General features: G+C 41.6%; 1 protein-coding gene across 9 annotated transcripts; it reads right to left on the bottom strand.

The window, feature by feature from the left end:
- Positions 1-1,310: 1,310 nt before the first annotated feature.
- Positions 1,311-18,521, bottom strand: LOC117499906 (pleckstrin homology domain-containing family A member 1-like). 9 transcript variants are annotated; one of them, XM_034152580.1, is made up of 14 exons: positions 18,409-18,521; positions 14,504-14,732; positions 13,672-13,728; positions 13,498-13,543; positions 9,940-10,037; positions 9,391-9,522; positions 8,657-8,797; positions 7,145-7,213; positions 6,558-6,622; positions 6,354-6,417; positions 6,152-6,241; positions 5,009-5,082; positions 4,129-4,203; positions 1,311-3,139 (listed from the first exon to the last, which is right to left on the bottom strand). In XM_034152580.1, the coding sequence occupies exons 2-14, from the start codon at positions 14,642-14,644 to the stop codon at positions 2,908-2,910; spliced, it is 1,284 nt and encodes a 427-aa protein (XP_034008471.1). In that variant the 5' UTR covers positions 14,645-14,732; positions 18,409-18,521; the 3' UTR covers positions 1,311-2,907. The 9 variants fall into 9 exon arrangements, 8 of the variants coding, with proteins under 8 accessions (XP_034008471.1, XP_034008473.1, XP_034008469.1 ...); XM_034152583.1 differs by lacking the exon at positions 1,311-3,139 and adding an exon at positions 3,485-3,534; XM_034152582.1 differs by lacking the exon at positions 4,129-4,203.
- Positions 18,522-19,308: the final 787 nt, after the last annotated feature.

Below are 19,308 nucleotides of genomic sequence, written 5' to 3' on the forward strand. Positions count from 1 at the left end.
TGCAGTGATGTCTCTGGATGTGAGTCGGGCCCCTAAAAGTCCAAATGGGGCTTCGCTTCCACGTCGAAGCCACACCAAAGTGTTGCATCCTCCAATAAGGAGCTGAGATCTATGAGGAGAATGAGTAAAGACAACTTGCTTCCTGACGAAACACACCAGCCATGTTGTTTTCAAATCTTTCTGTGAAAACACTTGACATCACTCTTATCAACCCTCTGGTGCCTTCAAATGCAGTATCCCCATCACGCTGCACACTCAGACTGGAGCCCAGAATATGTCGCCGCTGGTTATCTGACAGATTAAAAGAGGCGATACATATGCAGTGTTGCTGTATGACCACACTCTGTAAATCTTCCTACACATATTGCAGCTATAAAGCCAGAGGCTGCATAGCACCTCATTAGGAGCTGATGAATGATAGGCAGACACGCATGTCTAATTCATCAGTGTCCAGGAAATGCATACTTTGTGCAGTGATTGAGTATATTAACTCAAGTAGTGTAGACATGTGAGTTACTTCATTTCGTATGACTTTATAGTTCGACTCCTCTATGATTCAAAGAGAAATATTGTACTTAGCTTTAGTGCAAATTAAGATTTTTTTCAAACAAAAAACATACAACCCTGTAATAAAAGTTGAATAATCAATACCATAATAACATTTGCAGGGGCTATTTTTGCTTTAGGAATACTTTTGATAAGGACATTTGGCCAATTATACATACTTTAAAATAAGTAAATATTTAGTTCATTCACACTATGTCCATGCAAAGAAAGATATGTTTTCATATTGATACTCACAACTCAATATTATATTTATTCAGCTTTCAGGGGAATCATCTTGTGATCATTTGATCATAAAACATTTAAGCACATAGTACTTAAGTGAACTGATTGGGCACTTATCAGTTTAAACGGTTAAATTAATGTATAATTTATCCGATTATTTTATTGGTAGATTAGTACAAATATAGTATATGCTTACAAAAAATAACTTTCTCCTAAATGAATTTCTATAAATAAATACATATGTGCTTCTGTGCTTGTTGCAGGTGTTTTCCAAGAGGATATCTTATATCACTGATAACTCAGTCATTGTGTCAGTAAATCATGTATAACTGATGACTTGTGCAGCAGTAAATGGAAGAGAACCAGAGTGAAGATATTCTCTCACCACAAGAGGGCAGAAGAAGCCTTGAAGAGTTACCCCAAATATTATTTCCTACAGCTCTGACTTTACCCTCAGAGACTAATTGTGCTGTGTGAATATATAAAAGCAAAACACAGAATGTTTCTCCAGGAAACCTGAGCACATTTTCAGTGTTTATTTCTTTCAAGTCATCCACATAATAAATAGAGACAATTCAAACCGATTACACCAGACTGAAATGGGGTGGAACAGCTTGACTAGGTTGGTCTGAAATTAAGCAGGCACTTAACAAAAAAAAGGTTAGTGTGTATTATTTAACAGGACTACAGTGAAACATCCTTAAATTAAACCACAAGGCAGCTGCCTGTTGCTGGGTTGGCAAAAAAAGTACACAGAATTAGATTAGGAAACATCTACAGAGCATATAAAAAATAAATCTGCTTCACACAGCTCTATTCTGCAAACACACAACACACAGAGCCGCCGTTAATAAAAACTAAAACACAGAAAGACAATCTGAGGAATCATTAAAAGGTTAACATGCAACGGAAGAGTCTGAGCTTAAAGGTTGTTGTCTGTTTAACTATGAACCAAATAGTTTGCATGGTGTTTATACTCATCTTCAAACGATGGACTGCAGGTTTTATTACGTGAGTTATTATCTGTAAGGAACCTTACCTATATCTGACAGAGCCCTATTGTTGACGTTTTTATTACTATGAGAATTACAAAACGCTTACAAGCGTACTCCTTGTATGTCTTGTTTGCCTCCCGTGTCCTCGAGCTTCACAAAGTCTGGTGTGCGTGAATCTAGCTTGCAAAATATGCTGTTTCTGAACTGAAGTGATGCATGTACTGTTTGAGCTTTCAAAATAACAATAACTGATCAACTGTAGAAACTAGATTTACATGTGAGCTACTTGTTCTTCGGAATTATTCTTTCTGACTGAATGTGGCTGTAGTACATTATACTACACAATGGCTTATGTGGAATACCTACAATGTTTGCATCTTGTCCTAGAAGAGTCCAAAATCATTCAATCTCAGACTCCGGTTTAAACCATATCTCTATTGCCGGCCAACATTAGAAGTGAAATCCAGGGTTACAATGTGAGTGTATGAATGGACTACACACTCTTAATCAGTATATAGGAGGTGATGAATATCCATTCCTCAGTTTGAACACTTTCTCTCTCTAGGATACAGGAAATAGTTTGCAACCATGACATTTCCCTTATTTTCTTGGCACAAAGTGGTTTACAAAAATCCTCCGTCACATCACTTCACCTGTACAGGTTCAAATGAAGCTCCGTCATTGAATTCTAATCAGCACAAAATAACCCAAATGTGTGGTTTTGTTTGACAACATCCTCTTGTAAATACACCATTGTAATTGTGACAGCAGGAAGGGTGGGGGGTGAAACTGGGTCGTCTTTGGCAGTTCAGTGGTGACCCAGCTTCTTTCTTTAGCACACTGACGGAGGAAGTTTGTGACATTATAAATTGTCCGCCAACGTCTTCCCATTTTTTATTACCTGTCTCGCACGGTTTCCTTTTTTTTTTTTTAAATCGCTGTCAGCATCCAACCTGAAAAGCAAGTTTCAAAATGTCCAGTTCAGCGTCTCAGACCTCGCTCACCGGCAGGTCGGCGTCATCCAGGTCCAGGGGCGGTTCAGGCATATGGGGCTCGAAGCTGCTCCGCCGTCGCCACGGTGACTCCTCGGGGTGATTGATGGTGGTCTCAGGTGGGTGGGGGGTCACTTTGCCAGGCGCGGTGTCTCCTGCAGGGACAGGCGCGCTGGCGTGCGGCTGTGACTGGGCCGTGGCAGCAGACTCATGAAGTGCTCGCTGTCCCACGCCAGGCTGCGAGCGTGGACCGCACGGGACAGCAGCCCCCCACTCTGGGTAGCATGGTGGCATGGCAGATATGGGCGAGCGAGGGGCAGGGGGGCCCGCGGGGCTGCGGTAGAAAGTGGAACGGCCGTGCTCCTGCAGCAGAAACAGCAAGAGGACACAGAGAGAGCAGGAACAAAGACAGTGGGTGTTAGTAAGCAACGTGGAATCCTGTGGAGTTTAATGGAGAAACCGAAAGTTACAGACTTGGAATTAGCACCGGCATGTGGAGCCTGACGCAGATTAAGCAGAGTTGGTACTGAAGGTTGAAGATGCTGAAGAATGTAGCATTGCTAGAGAGTAGAGATGGTGGTAGTAGTAGTAGTAGTAGTAGTAGTAGCAGTAGAGGTAGCAGGAATAGTGGTAGTAGTGTCAGCAGGTTTTAGTTTTGGTAGTCTCAACAGGTTGAAGTGGAGGAGCAGAGTGCCTTAGAAAGCAGGTGTTGGTTGTTGCTCATTATTTCACAGCTTTTCATTGTCAGATTTCAATCTCTGTAAAAGAAAACAGAAGCATAGGAAAAAGAAAGTAGTCCCAAAAGCAGAGCGGGATGGCACTGAGAAGTTGGTGTTATGTTGGTTAGAAAAAAAACATCCCAACTATAAAGCATCAAGACCCAAATATAACTAATAAGATCCACATTTGTAGTTTCTACAACAGCAGCATTGTGACTTTAAAGGTTAGTGAAAATGGTCAGTAAATCCACAAAGTACCACTTAAGCATCACAAAATGTAAGAATACATTTCCTAGCACAAGGATATCTAACAATCTTAGGGACTATGGAGACTCACAGATATTTAAGAAATGATTTATGCTGATTTCAAAGGTCAGAAATTAAGCTTATACTAAGTTTTAGGGGCTATTAACTTGTCAGATCAGATAATAAGCCTTTCACTTTCACACATCAACATATTCACATGTAAATCAACAGACTTCTATAAAAAAAAACATTAGTTTGTGACTTGGGCATTGTTGAGTCCTCATTTCAAACAGTTAAAAAAAACACTGAGCACACAGAAGGTAAAAGAAGTCAACATGGAAACAAGTATTCTACTATGGTGTATATCAGAAAGAGAAAGAAACATACAGGCAGCGCACAGGAGGGAGGAGGAGAGACAAGCAGGATGTCACACATCTAAGACAGGTACACAGCTGCAGCAGACTGCAGAGATAACAGAGCATGAGGGGAAGAGAAACAGAAGGTGTGAAAGACACATGGACCCAGTCACAAAGACACAGAAACAGGCTTCACACATCATAGCTAAGCTGGTCAGGTAGGTCATGCAGTATGAGTTGTATATGAATTCATGTATATTCTTATTTTCTTTACACTGAAGCATCATCAATAACAGTGAAGACAGGTGGAAGCTGTGCAGGTCAAGCTACAAAGGAGGAAGGGGAGGTGGCAGTGACTGCAGGTCTCTCCGAGGTTAGTTCGTCATATCTCAGCTGTTAAAAGAGTACAAATATGACTTCATTGCATTTCCTTAACTTGAGGTCTGCTTGATTTCAGTTGCCCTGCTTGTGGAGAATGTCATCACATGTGAGGGAAGATAAATCAAGCCCACCTCAAGTCAAAAAAACTCCCGAAACAAGATTTTTCCTTTCAAATAGGAACTGTCTGAGTGCACGGAGGGAAATAGGCTCAAACTTTGAGCTCAGCTTAAAGTGACGGTGCGGCAAAAAGTAAAAGGAAAGCAAAGGAGGAGGAGGAGGAGGAGGAGGGGTGGATGAGAGAAGCAGCGAGGACAAGGGCGTGAAGGGAGGAGCGCTTGTTGGGTTATCAGAGCCATACTTAGGATGTGGTTGGAAAAAAAGGAGCATCAGATGTGCCGTCAGATCTGATCTGCTCTCATAATATCGACAACCACAGAGGGGCCAGCCAGTGAGTGGAAAACAGTATTAAAAAAAGGTCAACTTATAGCTTGGGGGGGGGGGGGGGGGGGGATTTAGACGAGCTGACATACGTGCTGCTGCACTCCCCGATTCGAGACGTATACCTCTGTATACAGGGGTTCGACAGCCGTCTGGCCTGCCGCATCTGCAACAACACAGTGCAAAGCAGTATTAGAGCAGATGGGCTGTCTGCCCACAGGGAGAGGAGCAGGTGGAGAGAACGTGAGGAGGAGAAAAGTACAGAAGAGGGAGAGAGAGAGAGAGAGAGAGAGAGAGAGAGAGAGAGAGTAGAGGAACATGGGGGTGAGAGTAAAACAAGCAGAAGAGAGAGAGAGAGACACAGGAGGGAAGAAAGAGGGGACTGTAGAGAAACTGACAGCCAGAGGACGTCAGAGGACACGCTCTCCTCTGCAGTCAGGATGTGGATCTGCTTAACGTCCTCCTGCTCAGCTCGGGCTGCCGCTCTCAGGCTGATGGAGCTCATTATGTGGCTCTAAAACTCAGGGAGAGTTCCCACACAGATTCATTTCTATGGTACAGTAAGTACAGTAGTCATTCAACATTTATGGCCTACTCATGACTTACTTCAAAAAATCTGTATACGGGGGCATGGTGGCTCAGGCCCAAAACACGCAACGTCTCTCTCCCCTGTTATTTCCTGGTATTTTTCAATTAGTGAGTGAGAAAAGAACAATACGGCCAAAAAGCTAAATCTGTATTTGGCTGTTGGGTATTGCGTAGGGGTGAGGCAAATGCCGGAAAGGCTGTTTCAAGTTCAAGGTAAATACCTTGAAAATAGCTCATTCAAAAGATATATTAATACATATAATCATTTTCTTAGAGCCTGGTAGCAAATGTACCAGGGCTGTGAGCAGAATTAAGCTCGATTCATCTTTTCACAGCCGCAACTGCTGGGCTAAATATATTGGAGATACATCAATAAAGTCACGGGGGGAACTCATCTGAAACAAAGTGTCTGCTTCTTCGCATGAGTTTGAGATGAGGTCAAAAAGGAGATTCTCTGCAGCTGTGTGAGATCTTGTGAGAGCAAGAAACTGCAAACAGTAATCAATAAATGACATGAGTGTAACAACACAAATAAGTCATGGGAACAGTCCTGACTCGACTCTTTGGACCACTAGATGATGATCAAGTCTGAAGTCTGAGCCCATACGATGGTGACCCTGTTTTATAGTGTACTGCAAAATACATACTGTAGCAGCCGACCTCCCGGGCCCCCGCTGGGCCACGATGGCCCCTGAGACGGCCTTGATCCAGCTGTGCATGTCCTCTGGACTGTCCGCCTGGTGGAGACATAACAGAACAGAAAAGTGAGTGACAGAGAGAGAAGAGCAATCCCAGGGTTTGAATGAGAATCAACCGGACATTCCTTTGAGCTGAAAGAAAGCATCCTACCTGTATGTAAAACGTCCTTGATGTCGTGACGACTTCAAACAGATTATCTCTCATCATAATATCGCTGCAACAAAAGTGGGAAACAAGTCAGATCATATTTATCCCATCTATATCTCTATCTGAGTCAGGAGAGGTAAACACCATCCTCCTGGACAAAAGGCTTTTCTGATGTACGATGGGAGAACGCTGGGACACGTTACATACCTCTGTTTGCACTCCTGGACTTTGTGAACTTCCTTCAGTGGGATCATTCTCAGAGGTTCTTTCTCCTGAAAGGAAGGACAACAAGAGTTCATGAGAAAAAGAAACCAAATGTTACATATCACCATTTGCAAGTATATCAGAAATTCTTGCTGAGATTGTTTTTGTTTCATTTGGACAGAAGACCTTGAACTGTTTTAAAAGTAACATACTGTATACTAATGGTTGTAACTTTGTTTTCTTTCATACAGCAGACAGAGAGTCTATGTCCTAGGGGCCTGTTGATAGCCAAGTAAATGGATAGAGCTGTCAAATAAGGGCAGACCCAGACAAGGACAGGGTAGGGATGTGCGGTATCATCCTGAGGACAGAACGTGTGTGTGTGTAAGAAAGGCCGGGGGGGGGAACAAGGCATGATCGGACATGTGAAGTGAAAGCATTGAATTCCACAGGCTGCAGATAAAACATGTTGGAACGCAGGTCTGTGTGTTTGCTGTTACTCTGCCTCAGACTGTGGGGGTGCATCCATAACCTCATTCATCATCAATACAAACATTCCCTAAGGCTAAACAACACTTAAAGTTAATTACCAAATCTGACTTGAAGTAACTCATTGAGTTTTCCTCCAGGAGGAAATACCGCCTTTTCCAGTTCCTCATCTGGAGAAAAAAAAGGAAAAGATATTCAGACATTTTGCATATTTTCAAAGCAAACAATATGCCACATTTGCCAATTGGCTACAAGAATATAAGCACTAATTTGATTCTAGTTATAATCTAGTCCCAGACACATTTTACAATGTCTACTTTAGGCCTGTCGCGATAATCAATAAATTGACTTATCGTACTATAAATAAAAATGGACTCGATAACTTTTCTGAGCTCGATAAATTGCCGTTTACATGCGTGTTTGTTTACATAAGGATGTGACCAGCATTTTAGCAAGGCGCGCTGTGAGGGGCGGGGCTCACACACAGCCCATGACACAGCCAGGTCAGGACACTCCGCGTGCAGCAGCCAAATGAATAATATAGAGACAAGCAGGAGACAACGTGTGACTTACTCGAGGGGAATTTGAAGTTAAATGGAAGTGGTTGCAAAACCTAATTCCACATCTCCGGTGTGGGAATATTTTGGATTTAAGCCAAATCAACGAGGCGAACCTACGGACTTGAATGAGCCGGGCGGTGTGTCGTATTTGTTTTAAAAAGGTAGCAACAAAAGCTAGCAATACGACCAACCTTAAACTGCACCTGAAACACAACCACCCCATTCCGTTTTCCCAGCTGGGAGCAAACACGGCAGCTGGAGATGGAGAGCCCCCACCTTCCCGACAGTTTACAATCAAAGATGCATTTGCCCGACAATGCAAACATGTTGGTGTTCCTTGCTCGAACTCTTTGAAATACAGATATGGATATGGCCTGTTGAGGCATCTGGGTCTTTGTATGGACAGTGGACTGCACACTTGACTGTTGTTTTAAGGAGGGTTTTTTTTTTGCTTGTGAGACAATGTGTGCTCATATTTATTTATTTATATATGAGAGAGAGCTCTGTTTTCCAGCCTGAGTCTATTTAATTGATTGTTTTGGTTGTGTGTGATTTTTATTAATTTGTTATAATTAAATGTATTTGTTTTATTTATTATATATAATTTATATATTTGAATATTATTTCACATTTCATTTGCAATGTTGGATGTTCAATAAAAAGTTCTGTTTGAAAGGATGTACTAATTATTATTGTATATTATCATTATGTCAGTGGTCTAAAATGGTCTTACAACGGTGCCGACAATATTATCGTTTATCGCAATAATTTCCAGGAAAAAGTATCGTCCAACAAAATTAATTATCGTGACAGGCCTAGTCTACATACATAAAGAGGAAGATGATTTATCACAGTGGCTTCATTTCTTTAAACTGTTCTTTACAATAATCAAGCCGAAATCTCATCATCCGACACTCCGCAAGTCATAAGACCTAAATATCCTTGTTGCACTTTATGCCGCCAGTGCTGCAGCCAAAAGATGTTTAATTAAGAGTGACCATAAACATTTCTCTGAGCGATACCAGCAGGCCGTGTGAAACAAAGTGAACTCACCACCGCTCCCTGCTTGACGCAGTAGCCGGACTTTATGACGGTGTGTTCCTGAGTCGGCCTGCCCAGGAAGTACGGCAGCTGGCTGTGAGAGCGATGCATGGCCTCACGCTCCGCTTTGTCGGCAACGTCACCTCGGTCATGCTTCAGGGTGAAGGACAGCGGAAAGATTGTAATTGTTAGTTCCAACAAAATACAAAATAAAAACACCAGCACAGATTTTGCGCAGTTTGTACGACCACAAAGCTTCAATCATTGTCAGACTAATTTAAAGTAAAAGGTATTAGATTTATATTACGGAAATGTGTGAAAAATGCCCATCACATTTTCTAAGAGATCAAGGTGATGATTTAAAATATTTTATTTGTCATACAGGACAGTCGTAAACCAATATTCAGTTAAAACATTTTTTGTTTTGTTATTAAAAATCAGCTCATTCTAACATTTTGAACTGGGAATTTAGCTTGACTAATGACTTATCAATAATCTAAATGTTTGCGTAATCTATATACATATCAGCTTTAATAGTTGAATGACATTTTAAAAAGTCAAATGTGTTTGCCTAAAGTTATATTTTCTTACTTTTATTTAGAGCAATATTATATTAAAATCGATATGAAGTGTTCTGCCTTTATTTGGTAACTGTTGTGTTTCCTTGTAGGTTTAACATCTTTGAATCGAGTACATTCTGCATTCATGTAAATACAGCTTGTGGTGTACATGTGTGTTGTGTTTACCTGTGTCTGGGTGACAATGGGGACTCCTGCAATGATCTCTGTCCGATAGGAGACTTGTTTCTTGGGCCCTACGACGTCCGGCAAAGACTTGAGGTTCTCTGCATTCTGCTGCCCATCAGACGACTTTGGCACCTTAGGAAAACACAGAGGTTTGGTGACATTTATTTATTGAACACATGCATTTTTACCAACTTGTGGAATTCAGATGTAGAATAGAATAAATCGTTTCCTCTATAGTTGAAATACAGTGTGCCTTTACCACATTTAATATCCATTTCCTTTCTGTTATGCCTCATGGAGAACAATGGAAAAAGTCCTTTATCCCAGCACTCAGTACAACAATACGGCATCCTGTTAGTCATGCTCTGACTCACTCATATCTAGTTTCTTGACAGTCCGCTCAATTCTACAGAAGAGGAAGGAATTCAAGTTTCTCTGAGTGATAACACATGAACAGATCAGTGGAGCTGACTCAGGAGAGGGGTGTCTTGTGCTTCTCTGCTCTGTAAGCTGTGTGTCTATGTGTGTGTAGGTGTGTGTTTGTCTTACAGTGATTTTGGTGGCTTTATTGAGAGCTTCAACCCAGTCCACAAGGTCCTGCTGGTCGTTGGCCTGCAGGAAGAACTTCCTCATCCCAGCATTGATGACTAATGGATCATAAAAAAAGAGCAGTGGGAACAATAAAGATAGTGAAAGTATATTGAGAGACAATCAGACTTCATTCCCTACACTTCATCATCCGATTCACTCTGAATCACAAGGAAATACACGGTAAAGTACAGGAGTAGCATGAAGTGGGTGTTGACTAATTGCTGGGGTGTCAGCAGCCACAGATTTCTCTGGAAGTGAACAATAACTGGGGCAAGGGACTCTCCCACACACTAGCAGCACTCCCTTTACATGTGGAGGATGACCCAGCTGCTTCAGTCTGCCACCACCTTCCCTCTTCCAACCAAGACGGAGGGAAAAAAAGCCCATGGCTACCAACCATTACATATTCTCACACATTTTCACACCCATGTGAACATGAGAAAATGTCCTTTTCAATCACAAAAGAAATGTTTGCGCCAAATGCTGATTAGCTATGGATCAGGATTTAGGAGCTGAAATAACTCAAGTCTCTCTCTCTCTCTCTCTTTCCATAAATCTGCAGCTCAATCCATGCTTGCGTGTCTTCTATTTCTCTTTGACACCATGGGAATGAATTACATTGAAGCTGGACTGGTAAATCTGGCGGGGGCGAGCTGCAAAAGGCTAAGGGAGCTCAAACTCAGTGGCACAATGAGGATCATTCTTCCTTGTTCTGGGTCTTTTTGTCCAGCTTTTAGACACATGCAAGACATCTTCTTTTCCACTTCAATGTAAAAGAATCTGTGGGCAGATTCATTTTGACTTGAAATGTGTTCTTTGTATGTTTGGAAGAGCTAACTTGCGTGGTAGTGGTGAAAGTGTGGTGGTCTATTGAGCAATGGGAAGAACAATCTGGGAGGGTATCAGATCTGACTCATAGTTAGACATGAGAAAACAATGTGTGCTGCTGAGAAACGCAGCCAAGCAGCAAAGTTCACACGATGCTCCGCTCTGATGTCTCTCCCCACACAAAAGGAACAGACCCATAACCATCATCATCCCAGACTTCAATCAAGTCTCTATTCCTTACTGTAAAAACATCTGTACGGGTGACGTCTATGACCTAACTTGGACGTCGCTAAATACTTCACCACCCTATGCAGGGTATATGCAGGAATCCTGAAGTCAAATGCAATACCTTTTAAGACCTTTTTTAAGACCCTTTCCATACATTTTAAGACCTCATCACCACTTCGAGTTTTAACCGGTTACATTGGCGACACACTTTACCTCACATTTACTATATACAGTATTGATTGTCCTTCCTCCTTATCTTCCAACCATTTGGACGCAAACTTGCATTTCCCCATAACGATGTTGTTTAACAACCGGCGTAAACGGACATTTGCGCGCTATCAAGCAGTGAGCGTGCGATGTCCTGTTCAGATGACGTCCAATCCAACGGGATGCCATAAATAAACTCCACAGAATCACACTACACACCTACGCAATGATTACATTCAGGCAGACTGTAGAATACAACCTCTTTGGACTATTTATATACTTATTGAAAACAAGCTACAAAATGTAATACCTTGGAAAATGCCGTTTAATACTTTTTAATAGCCTTCATTTTCGCTAAATTGATTTATCAACTTTTAATACTTTTTAAGACCCCGCGGACACCCTGCTATGTTTCTTGTTGCTCGATGCAGGAGGAGGGGGAGCACCAGAGTTCGTAGATATTACCAAAACATGTGGCATAGAAACGGCTGTTTAAAAATAACTTCATACATCTCAGAATCAGGTTCCGATTAGGATGCAGGCATCCTGTCCAAACCTCAACAAGGCAACTGGTGCGCACACAGAGCCAGACTCAGGCGCTCATCACACTGTTTCCTGCTATAGAAGCAGATGGAAGAGGAGGAGAGGGGCTGGTAAACAATAACAGGGATTGGAGGTGCACTGCTAAATGACCTGGGAATGGATTATATTTACATTCTGGTTTTGACCACAAAGGATAAGAAGGTTTGGACAAATGTAAAGACAAACTATCTTTGTTGCAAAAGATTCACAACAGACATTCAAAAACTAGATATTTTCAAGCAAAACCCACCCAAGGTATAATATTTGCATGCATCAACATTACTCGGTTGTAATGTACCTCAAAAGCTATTGGTATAACAAGCTATAATGGACCACAAGCTAATGAAAACAATAAAGGTTTAAAACGATTAAGAAAAATCCAAATGTTATTGGAGGGGGGAATGAATTCAACATGCTTGTGAAAGGCTTCTCTGCAGCAAAATATGGATGGAGAAATGTCCAATTGCTGGGCTTCAGATTTAAAAACATAATCCAAGAGACGCATCAGGTTGTTTAAGGTTATGTAATCCAAAAACATTACTAAAATAGTTGAACCTAACACGGATCACTAGCTGCTGCAGCCTCCAGCATCTTTGTGTGTCGGCTAAACAGATGGTGTTGGCTGCCTGGTCAATGGTGGAGAGAGTTTGTAGAGAGCAGGGCTGAAAAGGGTTTAGAGGTTGAGGAAGGACAGTAAACATTTCTCCCTTAGGTTATATTAGGTGTACTTAGCTTAGTCAACATGTGATAAATCACACCACCACTGCTGCTGTTAGCAACGCACTGCAGGCAAGTTCCAAACAAGATTATTAGAAAAAGTTGATTCACCGCTTAATATGACTCATAATGTCAATCATATTTTCCAAAACACATTAGCTACTCCTAATGTAAATGTTAAAAGATTTCAACTGTAGAGAAAACAGTGAAATCTTTCTTTATAAGTTATATCATTTGACTCAAATTAGTGTTCCCAAGAGCCGCTTTCACACCAAGTACTTTGCCGTACTTAGTTCCCAGCACTTAGTTCCCCCATGGAACTAAAGAGCAGATCGCATTCACACCGGAATAAGTTCCTGAGGGAAGATTACGCAAATGAAGCCGCTGACGTCACTTCTTCTTCTGCTTTGGGTTTACTGGCAGGCCGCAAACAACTTCACGGCGTATACTGCCACCCGAAGTCCCCGGCCGGAAGTCCCCGGAGTTGGGGACTGGCTTCAGTAGAAGCTGCTGGGACTCCCAGCAGCTTCTACTGAAAATCGCCAGAACGCCGACACCTCCTCATCTCCACCGCTCCCATGTTTTTTTTTGTATTGCCATAAGTTAGTCTCTCTCCGTTGGTGCGCGGGGCTAATGCTAATGCTAATAATGCTAATGCCAGCAAATACAATGGCGGCTTCACAAGAGTTTTACGGGGCGTGGTTTGCAATCCGCCCAGCCAATCAGAAATTGGAACTTTTTTCTCCCCAGGAAAGTACCACCTCTCTAGCAGGGACTAAAAAGGGGGGGGGAAGTTCTCATGAACTAAGTTCTCTTTTTGGTGTGAACGCAAAATCCCAGGAAATATCGGAACTAAAAGGGAAAAGTACGGGGAAAAGTTCTCCGGTGTGAAAGCGCCTAATGCTGAAACATTAAAGACAGATAGAAAGACTGTGATGATCAGTGTTTTCTTACCGAAGCAGAATTCTGCCTTAGGCCTCAGCTTAGTGGCGTCGCTGACCTAAAGGAGGACAAAGAACACATTTGTCAGTTTAGTCAGTAAAACCAAATACTGTCAATGAGTAATATTCATGCATAACCGTATCATGGTATCGTCAGTTGCACTTCAGTGGTAAAATGTATTCTCACCTTGGAGATGTAAGTGAGTTTAAGGGAGCCAACACACTCTGTGCCAACAGGCAGGTTCTGTGGGGAAAGAGAACAATATACTGTGTGAAAAATAAATAAACTGAAAGCTAAAACTAGCTAATTACCAGCAGCTTTAGTTATGAATCATATCATTTGTTTAGAGAGTGTAATCAAATACTGCAGAGGAAGTCAATATTAAAGCACAAGTATATATAACTATGACATTTACCCCATGATCGTTTCTTTCTGTGCTTCTGAAACTACAGGATCCAGATTTAACATCATTAAAATTTAAGCTTTTTCAATCTATAAAAAGAAAGAGACTTGCTGAATTATTTAAAATCGCTCATGCACTACATGATTTATGAATACTTCATACAACAGAGCACTTGAAAAAACACAGCATCTCCAAACCAGCATGATGTACACGCCAACAGGACACTGACACTGTAATAACTGTAAACAGCTAAAACACAAATACACTACTAGCCCTGACCTACTCCCATGCCTGTAATATGGGTCTTATTGCCATCAGCTAGAATTACATAATTGTACAAACTCTCCCATCCATGTATGACTGTCTGGAAATGGAAACATTCAGCCTGTACTTAGTTTTGTGTTCATAATGAATGACGACAGTTTAGCTAGAAGTGGCCTGCAGTTACCCTGCATCGCATGAGAGCTAATCATCCACACTGTTCACCAACGTTAGCTGGGATGCAGTTGCCTGTAAGTTTTACAATTGTTGTTTATTTGGCCTGTGCCGTTATTTTTGTGATTTGCTCTCCAACATAAAGCTAAGAGCTAAGCTAACACCGCCCTGTGTAGTTACCTGAGGGTTGTCCATGAACCACACCAAGCTCCCCAGCTGCGTGTCCAGTATGAAGTATCGCCGCAGGAACTTGCCACTGCTCTCGCTCTCTTCGATGTCCAGGAAGCCACAGGTGCGGTTCTGTCGGTCCGTGTAAGGCATCTCGCTGCCGGGACATTCCCTGGCCTGCGGGGGCCGGGATTGGAGAGGAGAGGGGGGGGGGGGGGGGAAGCGGGACCGGGAAGAAGTCCTGAAGGACAGAGAAAGAGTGGAAGGAGAGATGTGTCACGAGGGGAAAAGAAGAATTGCAGTTGTCTTTGTGGAGAGGCTTTGCTAGTGTGACCCGCTCCCTCTCTCTCTCTCTCTCTCTGTATCTGCTGTATCTCTGCCACCTGGAGCTCACTGGGCTGCAGCCTGCCAGAGGATCATGTGACACAAACCACAACCCCGCCTTTATCCTCTTATATCAGCCTCACCCACTCTCTCTCTCCCTCTTTTGCTCCCGCCGTGTCCCTCTTTTCCCTCCCTAAACACTCACTACACACTGTTACTCACATCTCCACCCACCCTGGCTTGCTCTTTCTTTTTTTTGCAGTCCTCTCCTCTCTCACTTTCTGGGCTATCTCCTCCCAAATGCTCTCTCATCCGATTTGGCAAGCCTCTAGCCAGCCCCTTCTATCCCCTCCCTCTCTCCCTCCCTCCACAGCTGAGCACCCAATTGAGCAGAGTTGAAAAAATATATATACGCCACTAAGCTCAGCCATGTTTGACACAAAGAAACAACTCAAACCCCCTCAGGAGCCACGCAGGAAAGAATGTGCAATATTTAACCTGACACATCCCTGAAACCTACAGCTCTCTGAAAATAAGCAAAAAAGTAAATGATAATAGTTCATCTGTTTGGGCCTACGTGTGTGAATGCACTCATGTCAATGTCAAACCCTGTGTGGGTGGGTGCAGCATTACTGTGGGCATATTGTCGCATTAGACTGTTTAAGCTGCTGTCTTTTTTGGACCCAGCCTAAAATATGTGATCGAGATGAGTCTTTGGAAAGCAAAGATAAAGACGCTCTTTCTCCAGGACATTATGAGCACTGTGTGGGCGGATGGGGGCAAAGCAGGGACAAAAGGCCTGGTTGTTGTGCATGGACTCTGAGCTGAGAGCATCTCAGTTAGTCCCTGCATCTACCGAGTCATCACAGGCACGAGAAGAGAGCAACTGTGTCAGAGACGACTATCTGAGCTCCGCACAAACAGTGATTGTTATGTGACCGTGAGAGACGTCTCTGTGGAGAGTTTAGTGATCCTGTAAATGAGGTGATGTGCACAAGTTAATCTGCATGCATGCCCATGCATTTCAGTGAGGCAGAATAGATGTTAGAGATAATGCAAAACAAGATCCTAACAAGGTGAAAGGCAACCCTGTTCCCTACTGCTTTTCATTCAATTAAACAAATATGTTGGTGGGCTACCTTCAAAGTATGGAAACACATGTATACTAAGTATATAGTAATATTGGATTTATGAAGTTGTAACCCAAATTGATATGTAAGCTGACAACATTATGCAGTTCACCTCCTGCACTGCCGTGGTGCCCATGAGCAAGGCACCGGACACCCCTCTTCCCCCCTCACTCCCATTGCTCCCCGGGCGCTGTACAATAGCTGCCCACTGCTCCTAGTACTAGACTCCCGGTACTAGGATGGGTTAAAAGCAGAGAACAAATTTCACTGTGTGTGCTGTGTGCTCTGCATGTGTGACCATTAAAGAGGGTCTCATCCCTCTCTATTCTTCTTCTTCTTCTTCTTCTCAGGGGGTAGTCAATCATTGTCTTATCTATAAAGGCAGAGTTACCTCAGCAGTTAAGGAATAAACTCAGTTTGGTATCTGGCTGATAGACATGACTGCATGAAGTTCACGACTATTTTGGATTTGGCTTTGCAATCTTATCCCCATTCATACGAAGTTAAAAGACAAATTGACAATACAACTGCATAGCAATCTTACATTGGCTTTTTATAGACGTATTACTTGTGTTATCTATCCATTATGTTGAGGACAAATCCACACTATCCTAGTTTCTATTTGAGTAGTCTAGGTGTCATAGCTTGGTTTCTGAAGCCATGATATGATGTCTGAATGCTCAAGCACATAACCAGGATACTTTAAAAACAGATCATTGCCAGGTTACTAATGTACAAATGAACTCATTCTGTGTGCTCACAAGTGGGAGGTTAAAGACCAGCACTTCCTTTATGATGCAAGAAATACTGTAACAAGTAATACCAGAAAATATGCAGAGTCACAACCATGAGACAGCAAAGATAAGCTCAGTCCGAGTCTTTACACATGCCGGCCAACTGGTCACACAAGACAAGTCATAAAACAACAGTTGGGACCAGCTGGGTTTCCCAGCAGGTTTCTTTCCATGGTTTAAGGCTACTGCTGTGTCATCGAATCCAAACAACAGCTGGAAATAAATGTGAAGGAGAAGCTTAAATGTTTTAATGCCTACTTACAAATCACTAATCTAGGTGTTAAGGAGATCACATTTCATTGTGCAGTAAAGTAGTACTAAGCATTTAGTTTGAGGACCAATGAAATCATTCTCTATGAGATTAAGCACTGGGGTATAAATGTAAGCTTAATAAGCTTAATGTATTGGTACTCTACAGGTGAAGGCTGGGACAAGTCATTTCCATAACAAAAAAATAAGTAATTGTTGGTTAGCGTCTTTCTCTAAAGCAGGTTTTACAGGCTTCGGCCTTCATTTACTCAGTCAGGCGGGTCTTGTTTATCACAGCTAAATGCTCGTGTGGGGTTTTCATTTCAAGAGCTGCACAAAATGTAGATATTCAGTAGGTAGGGTTAACTAGTAACACTGACTCTTGAATTACGACCTTAAACCAGTGGTGTAAAGTAACTAAGTAGATTTACTCAAACTCTGCACTTAAGTACAATTCTAAGAGACTTGTACTTTACTTGAGTATTTCAATGTGTTACTACTTTGTACTTCTATCCAACTATCATTCAGAGTTAAAAGTGTACTTTTACTCCACTACATTTATTAAATACCTTGAGTTACTTTACAGATTTGGATTAATGTAGTGAAATATAAACAACTCTTAAATAAGACTTTAGTTACACCTGGAGTAACATTCCCAAACGACCCTGAAGTGTACAAAGTCATTAAAACTAGCTCCACCTTTACCAGCTTTGATAACACTTTAATGCATCAATGATTAACATGAAAACACATAATATATATTATTCTGAAATGGACCGATTTGCATAATAAGTACTTTTACTGTTGGTACTTTAAGTATATTCTGACGCTAATACTTTTACTTGAGTAATTTTGAATGCAGGACTTTTACTTGTAACTGAGTATTCCTACACTCTGGGACTTCTACTTTTACTCAAATACAATATCTGAGTACTTCTTCCACCTTTGCCTAAAACCGACGAGCTTCCACATTCTGAGCAGGTTAACGTTAAAATAACACTTTACGTTAGAATGACAGACAGCTAACGTTTGAGCTAGCTAACGTCAGAATACCACAACACGTTGACAACATTAGTGTTAGCAGCATCAGGACTCTGGCCTGAAGTTAACTGGGAAACACGGCTCAGGTTAGCTCGTTGTTAGCAACTACTGTTTCTTCACGTCTCAAACTTGTAAAACGACTAACAAAACATTCAAAATTGTATTAATTTGTCACTTAAAACTGCCACTCCTGTGCTGTTAAACATGCTACAACCATACGTTAGCTAACTGGCTGAGAAGTTTAGTCATACACGATAACCTAGCTACCGTTGGAGACTCTCCTTAGCTAGTCCCGTTAACTATAACTGGCATGTTTAGCTTCACGGAACCCATGTTTATTAGTTTATCTACTTGTGTTAAACATTACGGGTCATCTTACCCGAGTGTTCCCTCCTGTAACTGCTGAAGTCAGCGGGTGTTGGTCTCGGTGTTGTCGGGTCTCTGCCTCAGCCCATCTCCACTGATCCAGACAGAGCTGCTACTGCTACTGAGAGGCGAGCATAGATGGTGTATAGTGAAGATGATCACTCTGGGGTTTAAACAAATATAGAAGATGTGGTTGGTAGTAAGGGCCAAAACCAGGGGTTTAGAAAAAACTTATAATATAAATCATAAAACTAACCCCAAATTCAATCCCTAGTTTTTTATATTTTGAGTTTTTACATCGCCAATAATGATTAGCCAAAAAATATACTTTATTCTTACTCAGGGAATATTCATAAACTTTTTAAACTATTAATAATAATACCTAACATTTATTTAGCGCTTTTCCTGGTACTCAAAGACGCTTTACAAGTAAATTATAAAAAAAAGAATGACTAAATAAATAGTCCTAGAAGAAGAATTGTTCTAACTGAATTAGAAATGTCTCTAATCATCCTGTTATATTATAATAACAAACTGGCACTAATTTAATTATTCTGCTTTGAACCTTAGACATTATCTGGAATATTGTCTGCTTACTAAGCAGACAATATTCCAGATAATGTCTGGAATATGCAATTTGCATATTCCAGACATTATCTGGAATATGCAATTTGCATATTCAAAGTTTTTAAAATATGTGTTGCCCTGAAAAATAGATCAGAGTGAGAGTTCTTTCCCTTCTTTTTTATTAGGAGCATTGGGTGTGAACCACAGACTGTATTGTCTCAACATATGGAGAGCAGAGTGGGGACTTTACTTAGCGTTTAAAAGCTGCAGTCATTTTGGTTTGTCTATCGGTAAGCCACTTTACAAATCAAATCTTCCTTTAAAGCCAGAAATCTAGGTGTAGTCA

Source organism: Trematomus bernacchii, unplaced genomic scaffold (genome assembly GCF_902827165.1).
Source record: "Trematomus bernacchii unplaced genomic scaffold, fTreBer1.1, whole genome shotgun sequence".
In the NCBI taxonomy this organism is placed as follows: domain Eukaryota; kingdom Metazoa; phylum Chordata; class Actinopteri; order Perciformes; family Nototheniidae; genus Trematomus; species Trematomus bernacchii.

Coding starts and splice junctions, on each gene's coding strand:
- LOC117499906 (XM_034152578.1), bottom strand. CDS start 14,644: ATGCCTTACACGGACCGACAGAACCGCACCTGTGGCTTCCTGGACATC. Junction 13,729..14,503: donor GGTTCATGGACAACCCTCAG/GTAACTACACAG, acceptor CTTTCCCCACAG/AACCTGCCTGTTGGCACAGA. Junction 13,544..13,671: donor AACTCACTTACATCTCCAAG/GTGAGAATACAT, acceptor GTCCTCCTTTAG/GTCAGCGACGCCACTAAGCT.